Source organism: Oryctolagus cuniculus, chromosome 11 (assembly GCF_051225735.1).
Source record: "Oryctolagus cuniculus isolate XC-2025 breed Fujian yellow rabbit chromosome 11, ASM5122573v1, whole genome shotgun sequence".
Taxonomy (NCBI): Eukaryota; Metazoa; Chordata; class Mammalia; order Lagomorpha; family Leporidae; genus Oryctolagus; species Oryctolagus cuniculus.
In genome coordinates this window covers 97,868,463-97,877,823 of record NC_142877.1, presented here as the reverse complement: position 1 = coordinate 97,877,823, position 9,361 = coordinate 97,868,463, and the positions used below count along the sequence as shown (strand labels likewise).

Genomic DNA, 9,361 nt, shown 5'->3' with positions numbered 1-9,361 from the left:
TATTTGACTCACTCTGTGTTTTCCCTTTGTATTTGCCACAATCATCTCAAGCCTTTTAGCCATGCCATTAATTCAATTTTCACTCCTGTCTTTCCTGTTACTCGGCACTTGTCATTTATGTATTAGATAAATATAGGCGGTGTTTCAGTTCTTGATTCATTTCCTCAGCTCTAAAATCCCCTTTTTAATCCCTTGGCCATTTTATCATCTCAGGTTTGCGGCCTCATTTTCTCAGGCTCCTGGGCTTCTGAAGGTCTCTATGGGGCAAAGCCCTCCCTGTGGATCTCCTGATTCTTCGGGTTTTGTCTTCTTCCAGATGGTTTCTCTATGGCTCATACATCATCTTACTTCCTCTCCATTCCTCTTGCCTTTTGACTGCGTTGCATTTATGGGGCCACTGAGTCATTTCTTTTCAACAGCTGCAACTTGACTTTTTTAAAACTGTTATACAGTGTGGATGAAGTCTCCTTGGTTCTCTTTCCACATTATTTAGGATGAATTTGTCCTCTCGTTCAGCTACAGCTTCTAGTTCATTACATTAAGTATTTAGGAAAAGGGGAATCTGTGATTTCATCTATTCTTCTATCTTTACTCTCTCTCCTTTTTTTTACATATCTATTTATTTTATTTGAAAGTCAGAGTTACACGAGAGAGAAGAGGCAAAGAGAGAGAGAGGGAGAGAGAAAGAGAGAGAGAGGTCTTCCATCCATTGGTTCTCTCCCCAATTGGCTGCAATGGCTAGAACTGCACCAATCCGAAGCCAGGAGCCAGGAGCTTCTTCTGGGTCTCCCACATGGGTGCAGGGACCCAAGGACTTGGGCCATCGTCCACTGCTATCTCAGGCCATAGCAGAGAGCTGGACAGGAGGTGGAGCAGCTGGGACTAGAACTGGTGCCCATATGGGATGCTGGCACTTCAGGCCTGGGTGTTAACCCGCTGCACCACAGCTCCGGCACCTCTCTCCTTTTTTCAAAAAAAGATTTATCTATTTGAAAGGCAGAATGAGAGCAGAGGGACAAACAGAGAGAAAAGGATCTTCCATTCACTGGTTTACGCCCCAAATGCCAGCAACAGCTAGGGCTGGGCCAGCCTGAAGCCAGGAGCCAGAAACTTCATCCAGGCTGTTTACACTGCTTTCCCAGGTCTATTAGCAGGGAGTTGGATTGGAAGTGGAGCAGCGGGGACTTGAACTAGTGCTCTGTTATGGGATGCCTTCACTACAGTGGCTTAACCCACCGCACTTTGATACCCGCCCCACGATAATTTTTCTAAAATGAAAATGTTACTCTTAAAACTATTCTCTTGCTTAAAAATATAATTTTTATGGCATTTCAGAAAGATTCTGAACTTATGCCTTACATTCAGGATCCCTCCTTATTTGGCCCATCCACCTCCTTGGCCTTTGGTTTCCCATCATTCTCTGCTCCCTTTGGTATTTGATCACTTGAGGCTTTTTGTCAAAGCCAGATCTGACCTTGGAGCCTTCCTGGATACAGGAATACAGGTAGCCCATAGGCCAACTGGACTCCAATTAAATTCTATTTCTCCTTCAAACGCTTCTCTCTGAAAGCTTTCACAGACTATACCCCCATTCCAGTCTCTCATCAGGAACTCAGATTTCCTTCTTTCATGCTTTTCTCCTATAGCATTTGTCACACTTAATCATAATGGTGTTTTCTAGTCTGATGGGTTTTGGAGCCACCTGACATTTGTAAGACTTTGGTGGCATCGTGTTTGCTTTATGTGCTTGTGTCCTTATGAGAAATAAATTAATGCACATACAACTTTCCTTGAGCATTTGCTCAATAGATATAACATTGTTTATGAAAAGGCACAGTTGTTGACAGTGATAATCACCCTATACTACTAAGAGCCCTGGCAACCCAGGAGCTGTCCATGGTGCTAAAACAGTGCTCCTCCGCATCAGGACAATGTCACTACTATGTCATCCATTTAGCCTCAGATGTGGTAAATCCATGATGACATCATTGGCAGTGCACATAGAAACTGTTTCTCCTTTCCATTGCCACAACCACCATCCTAGTTCTGGCCTTGGTTAACTTATCAGCTCCATTTTTTCTAAGTGAAGTCAGCCTCCTAACTTACCTTCATGCCTCTGGACCACTTAATCTTACATTATCAGCCTTCAGAGCTTTCTTTTTAAAAAAGTCAATTTTATTTATCTGAAAGGCAGAGTTGCAGAGAGAGGGAGATACACACACACACACACACACACACACATCTTCCATCCACTGGTTCACTCCCCAAATGGCCGCAAAGGCTAGGACAGGGCCAGGATGAAGCCAGGGAACTAGGAGCCTTTTCTAGGTCTCCCACATGAATCTAGGGGCCCAAGCACTTGGACCATCCTCTGATGCTTTCCCAGGCCATTAGGAGAGCTAGATTGGAAGTAGAACAGCCAGGACTCAAACTGGCACCCATATGGAATGCTGGTGTGGTAGGTGGTGGTCCTACCCACTATGCCACAGCTTTGGTCCCCATATCTTTCTTTATTGCAAGTCATGCCCCTACTTAGTAACTCGCAAGAGAATTTCAAAGTAGTAAAAGCGACTCAAACAGCAAAATGAGAGGCTGGATAAATGGTAACATACCAATGTGCTGTGCATCTTCAACTATGCTATAGTTTGGGTATGGCCTGGGTGTGTCCCCAAAGGTTCATGTGTTGGAAGCTTGGTCCCCAGTGGGGATGCTGGGGGGACGATGTGGGACATTTGAGAGGTGGAAGGGCCTTAGATCACTGTGGTAGAGGTGTACCTTTGGAAGGGATCATGGGATCCCAGTCTCTTTGGTTTCCTGTCTTGTGCCGTGACCTCTCTCTCTCTCATGCACTCTTGGCATTTTGGGGTCTTCCACCATGAGGTGATGAAGCCAAAGGGGCCCTTGCAAGAGCCTGAACTGTGCTGTTTAGACTGACTGTCCCCAAAACTGTGAGCAAAATAAGCCTCTTTATAAGTACCTGAATTCAGGCATTTTGTTAGAGTAATGAAAAACACACTAATATAAGCAGCACTGAAGATCATAATGAAGGCATTATAGAGCTATAGAAAGCTATTTACTGAGGTCTGCATCATAGCACAGTGGGTAAAGCTACCACCTGTGATGCTGACATCCCATACGGGCACTCGTTCATGCCCCAGCTGCTCAACTTCTGATCCAGCTCCCTGCTAATGGCCTGAGAAAAGCAGTGGAGGATGGCCCAAATACTTGGGCACCTGCCACCCACATGGGACATCCAGAAGATTCTCCAAGATCCTGGCTTCAGCCTGGCCTAGCTTTGGCTGTTGCAGCCGTATGGGGAGTAAACCACTGAAAGGAAGATCTCTCTCCCTCTGTCTGTCCCTCTTTCTGTAACTCTGACTTTCAAACAAATAGAACATCTTAAGAAATAAAAAAGAAGGTTATTTACTGAGGGAAAACAGTATACTACAATATGGTCTGGACATCACTCATTCATTAAACAGGTATTGAGTGCACCGATTGGATTGTCTGTAAATGTAGGAAATATCAAGACAGCACTTTCTGTAAAGGAGTTCAGAATTTAGCAGGAAAAATAGCTAGGTAAACAGATAGCAAACAACACTCATTCCGACAAAGATTAAGAAGGACTATGGAAAGAAATATGCAAATAGTATTGGGGTGGGCATGTAGTTGAATTTTGTCTTTTTAAACATCTGTTAAGGGGTGAGCCCTGGGGCAGAAGCTCAGAGGGGAGAGGAGAACCAAGATCTGATGAAGGCAACACCAGCTGCAGGCAACCACTTCCCCATCACCACTGCATCTTCAGGCCACAAAAAGCAAAGGAAAAATCAATGGAATGCCCGGTTCCCAAACCATGGCTCAGAGAAATAAAACAAATCTTAACAAGGGCAAGAGAAAAAGAAAATGGCAGAGCAACCACGCAACTTCCAATAGTAAAATAAGTAACTCAGAATATCTTTGAGGGACTGTGATACTGTCATAAAAAAGATGAAGAGAATACGTATAGTGGCACCTTGATGATACCCCAGTCCCTCTAACATTGATGATACCCCAGGCTCACCTCCCTAGTCAGGAATCCCAAAGCCATCTCGGCTCTACTGTCACCACCTGCACGTTGTTGCCCACTCTGCTGTCTGCTACGGAGAATAGTCTTTTTCCTTCCAATTCAGGTATTATATATTTTATTTTATTTTTAATTTTTTTGACAGGCAGAGTGGACAGTGAGAGAGAGAGACAGAGAGAAAGGTCTTCCTTTTACCGTTGGTTCACCCTCCAATGGCCGCCGCGGCCGGCGCACCATGCTGATCCGAAGGCAGGAGCCAGGTGCTTCCTCCTGGTCTCCCATGGGGTGCAGGGCCCAAGGACTTGGGCCATCCTCCACTGCACAGGTATTATATATTTTTTCAAACCAAAATCTCATCTTCTTCAAGAATCCTTTTTTAGCAAACTCCATGCTACTTCAATGTAAATGCTTGAAAGTGTTTTCCTGATATAAGGTTTTAGGTGCATGTTCGCACGGCCTTGAAGAAATTCCAGGAAGCGGAGATTCTGTGACCTGTTAGCACCCACCTGTCACTGGTTAATCTCTTGAGCCCTGGAGTCAGGCAGATTTAGGTTAGATCTGAATCACGTATGAGCCATGCAGCCTTTGGCAAGTTGTTGAATCTTGATAAATCTTGGTTTCCTAATCTATCACATTAGAGAGATACTAGCAACTATCTATCGTGTAGGGTTTTATAAGAATGGAGCAGATGAATACACATCAAGTTGTTTGTCAGAGTGCTTGGCACATATAAAGCACTCAGTTTCCTTGAAATTATTCTCTATTGGATTCAGGAAATGAAGGGTTGATTCAACTGACAATGTACGCCCCACTTAGATGTCCCAAGTACGTATTTAATGGATATCTTCTCAAGGATTGCACCTTAAAAACATGGCAGAGAAAAACAGTATTTTATTGTTAGCACATTTGTAAATGAAAGATGACAGCCTGGTAAGACGTTATGCTAACTGCAACATTTCTTCTCTGCAAAAATCAGCACAAATGATTTCTATTTTACTCTTTATTTAAAGTTATAACCTGGTTCCTTTTTGCTCAGTCTTGTACATGCCTTTCTACATTAATAATGACAGAAGTTAGGTTGCCTTCCTGATGCCAGAATGCTGTATTGAAGAGGAGACTGAAGAATCTAACCTGAAGATCAAAAGGGCTGAATGTCACCATTGTTTTTGACCAGTAGAGAAGTTATTACAAAAAAAGGGGGTGCCTGTACTGTGGCAGAGGCTGAATACAGCGTCCATTTGGGAGCGCCAGTTTGAGTAGCAGCTGCTCGGCTTCTCATCCTGCTCCCTGCTAATGCACCTGGGATGGCAGCAGAAGATGGCTCCTGCCACGCCTATGGGCTCCAATCTGGTCCAGACCTGGCTGTTGTGGCCATTTGGGGAGGGAACCAGCAAATGGGAGATGTATTTCTCTCTGTCTCTCTTTCTCTTTCTCTCTCTCTCTGCTTTTCAAATAAAAAGGAATCTTTTTTAAAAAGGGGAAAATAGTGTTCTCAAGAAAACAAATATGTCTGGCTTTTGAAGGCTAATGGAGGTGTGATGAAACCAAGAGACAACTATTACTAAAACACTTTGAAGACTCTTTAAAACCTGTGAAAGCAGCAGACAGCCTTCACACTGCCACAGAAAAGGGCGAACATCTGATCCGGTCTAGCTTCACTTTTTTTTTTTTTTTTTTTTGATGGGCAGAGTGGACAGTGAGAGAGAGAGACAGAGAGAAAGGTCTTCCTTTTGCCGTTGGTTCACCCTCCAATGGCTGCTGCAGCCGGCGCATTGCGCTGATCCGAAGGCAGGAGCCAGGTACTTCTCCTGGTCTCCCATGGGGTGCAGGGCCCAAGGACTTGGGCCATCCTCCACTGCCTTCCCGGGCCACAGCAGAGAGCTGGCCTGGAAGAGGGGCAACCGAGACAGAATCCGGCGCCCCGACCGGGATTAGAACCTGGTGTGCCGGCGCCGCTAGGCGGAGGATTAGCCTACTGAGCCACGGCCCCGGCCTAGCTTCACTTTTAAATTGGTTTTTCAAGTGAGTTAATGGCAGCATTGGAAACTAAGGGTTTCCAGAGGTGGGCCCTGTGTTTCTGTTCCAAATGATGTGTTGTCATTCATCTGCTCCAGTGGAATCATTGTCTTGGTTTCTGAATGCAGGCCAATTAATTCTTTTTTTAAACTTTTATTTAATGAATATAAATTTCCAAAGTACAGCTTATGGATTACAATGCCCCCCCCATAACTTCCTTCCCACCCGCAACCCTCCGATTTCCCACTCCCTCTCCCCTTCCATTCACATCAAGATTCATTTTCAATTTCAATTCTCTTTATATACAGAAGATCAGTTTAGCATATATTAAGTAAAGATTTCAACAGTTTGCACCCACATCTTTCCACTGCTGCACCTTTTAAAGGAAGCGGAGTGCAGGAGGGCAGTGCAGCAGGGGATCGAGTCAGCCCAGCCTGGCTGAGTGGAAACCGTTGGCTGTGCCGGTTACACGCTGTGTGCTTTTTTTTTTTTTTTAAGATTTATTTTATTTATTTGAGAGGTAGAGTTACAGAGAGGGAGAGACAGAGAGAGAGGTCTTCCATCTTCTGTTTCACTTCCCAAATGGCCGCATGGCTGGAGCTGATCCAAAGCCAGGAGCTGGAAGCTACTTCCAGGTCTCCCACGTGGGTGCAGGGGCCTAAGGACTTGGGCCATCCTCCACTGCTTTCCCAGGCGCATTAGCAGGCAGTGGGATTGGAAGTGGAGCAGCTGGGACTGGAACCAGTGACCAGATGGGATGCTGGCAGGCCCGGGCTTTAACCCACTGTGCCACAGTGCAGCTCCAAGCTGTGTGCTCTTAATCAAGTTACCTGCCCTCTTTGAGCCTTGGTGGCTCCCTCTGAAATGTTAAAATCACAGGGCTTTCTTCAGAGGATTGCGATTTGCAACTGGGAACTCAGGCCACGCCCATGGTGTCTAAGTAAGTCCGCTGGCTGAAACTTATTTCCCCACAGCAAAGCACCAAAGACCAATCTGGACAGAACTACTGCGGAGTCCTAAGACGAAGTCAAAAGGCAGGCAGCCGGCGCCATTCACTTCCTTTGTTTCCCTTTTCCTCGCAATGCATGGGGTACCCGCCGCTTATCTGTGCTGATCCACACCAAGGAGACGCGCAATCGGCGTCTAGGCATCAGATCACGAAGGTACTTCTTCCGTGTAAGACTGCAGCCTCACCAGGGCTGTCCACACTCTCCCCACAGCAGAGAGGCAGAACGGTGTTTCTGGGCCCGCGGCAGGCAGTTAGCAGGGACCCCCTCTTCCCCCACACCGCCCCACAGTAGCCTGCGGCCAGGCGCCAGAGAAGCAGAGACGGCCCCCAGCAGTGCGTCTCCTGCCTACCTGCCAAACGCGAGCGAACTTGGTGCTTTTCAAAAGAGCCTGTGGCAAACAAGGGGTATTTTTTTTCCTACACTGAATTCAGGTGCCTTTAAATTCTGTGCGTCTTTAATGTACTTTATTCATGGGGGAAACAGACAAGAAAAAGGCTCTCACGCTACATCCCACCCTACCCTGTTCTTGGGGACTGGCTCCTTGGTATGCGTGTTCCTTTCTCCCCACACAGGCATTGGGGACTGGGCTGCCCGTGTTGCTGACGTGGAGGCGGGAGTGGGCGCGTGGCGGTGCGGACCCGACCCCGCGAGGGTTTCTTTCAGCCTGGTTGATCTGTTGCCGCTCCCCACTCTCCTCAAAAGCTTTAGGAACAAATGGCGCTCGCAGGGTCTGCAGAGTCTGAAGGGACCTGAGCCGGCGGCCTGCGTGCCGTGCACTGCGCAGGAGGAAAGTCCCGTCCAGGCGGAGAGGGTCCCCCTCCCGCCAGGCCCCCCGCGGGGTAGGCGCCCAAGTTCAGCTCCTCGGGCGAACTCGGCTCCCCTCGGCGGCGGCGGGAGGGCGCTCCGGGAGGAGAGGGGCCGGGCGGCCGGCGGAGGGGGCTCCGCGACGCGCACACGGGGCTCCGGGGCCGGGGTTCCGCGAGCTCCGCGCGCTCCGCGGCCGGCTCCCGCCCCCCGCCCCGCCTGCTCGGCGGCCGCGGCGCACGCGTGTGCGGGCGGGGGCAGCGCGGAGCTCCCCGGCCGGCCGTGCGCGGTCGCCCGCCTGCCCGCCGGCTGCCCGCGCCGCCGACCCCGCCCGGCCCGGCTGTCCCGGCACCATGCGGAGGGTGAGTGTGCGCTCGGGGCAAGGGGCAGGGGCGCCCTTCCGGGCTGGGTGTGGAGGGGGCACCGTGGGGACTTGGCCGAGGCCCCGGCCCTTGGGTCCCCGCCGCGGCGCCGACCCGTCGAGGCCCTGTGTGCGTACAGGGGAGGAAACCCCTTGCAGGGCGCCTTCGCCGACCACTCGGTCCCTGGCTCGGTTGCTCAGCTCCTCGCCGCGTCTTTGGAGCCTCGGGAACTTTGCGGGGCGTCGGGTGAGCGGGGCGGGGAAGGGCCAGTCCCCTCGTCCGGCTGCTGGGGGCGACGGGCGGGCGGTGGCCTCGCCTGGCCTCCAGAAATGCCCGGGACAAGCCCCCCAACCTGGGCAAGCAGAGCGCCGCCCTCCGACGGGAACCGAGGCTGCAGGTGGGGCACCCTCGCGTGCGGCGGCTTCCTTAGCCGCAGGTGTGAGCGGCCATGGCTCGCCTCTCCCCGTGAGCCCTTCGCGGATCGGAAACGAGCAGGTTCAACCGCAGGGTTCCCTCACCTTCCAGAACCGCAGCCCCCGGAGCGGAGCGGCTGAGGCTCCGGCGGCGGCCGGGAGGGGGAGGTGGGGGCGGGGGAGGCGGCGCTGATCTGGTGCAGAGAGGCAACCTGAGGATCGAACTCCTGCCAGGTTCTCCCGGAGCCCTGCAGGCCAACTCCAAGGACAGCCTAGGTGCTGAAGACAGGCCCGGTACGTGTTTTCCGGAGCGTCCACGCTTGGAGGAGATGGCAAAGGTGCAGACGGCCTCTGCCGGGCCCATGCACGTCTCTCCTTGGAGTTGGGGTTGGCCTGTTCTTGTGGTTCTGGCCACCTGAGGGGCCGGTCAAGGATTCTGCCTCTCCACCTGTTGGGTTGCTTCGCAGGAAACTCTGGCTGGCCTGTGGCTGCTGGTGCCAGCATTAGTCTTGGTGTGTGTGTGGGGTGTGTGTGTGTGTGTGTGTGATGTTGTATAGATACAGTTGCGTTGTAGGGCAAGCATGAGTGAGCGAGCTAGCATGGAAATTCACCTGGCTGGCTGGCTTTTGAATGGAGCTCAGACCTGCTCAGGTGTTTCTGCATTGTGTGGAGCAGTGCACGAGGAAATTTGCT

At 50.4% G+C, this 9,361-nt stretch overlaps 1 protein-coding gene across 2 annotated transcripts in view; it reads left to right on the top strand.

Moving 5' to 3' along the window:
• Window positions 1–6,689: 6,689 nt before the first annotated feature.
• Window positions 6,690–9,361, top strand: part of TMCC3 (transmembrane and coiled-coil domain family 3) — a 296,265-nt gene continuing 293,593 nt past the window's right edge. Inside the window, exon 1 of one of the 2 annotated variants that reach the window (XM_089308767.1) lies at window positions 6,690–8,255. In XM_089308767.1, coding sequence (XP_089164893.1) covers window positions 7,547–8,255 — 709 coding nt within the window. In that variant the 5' untranslated portion in view covers window positions 6,690–7,546. The remainder of the gene's footprint in view (window positions 8,256–9,361) is intronic. The other variant, XM_070052712.2, reaches the window with a different exon arrangement.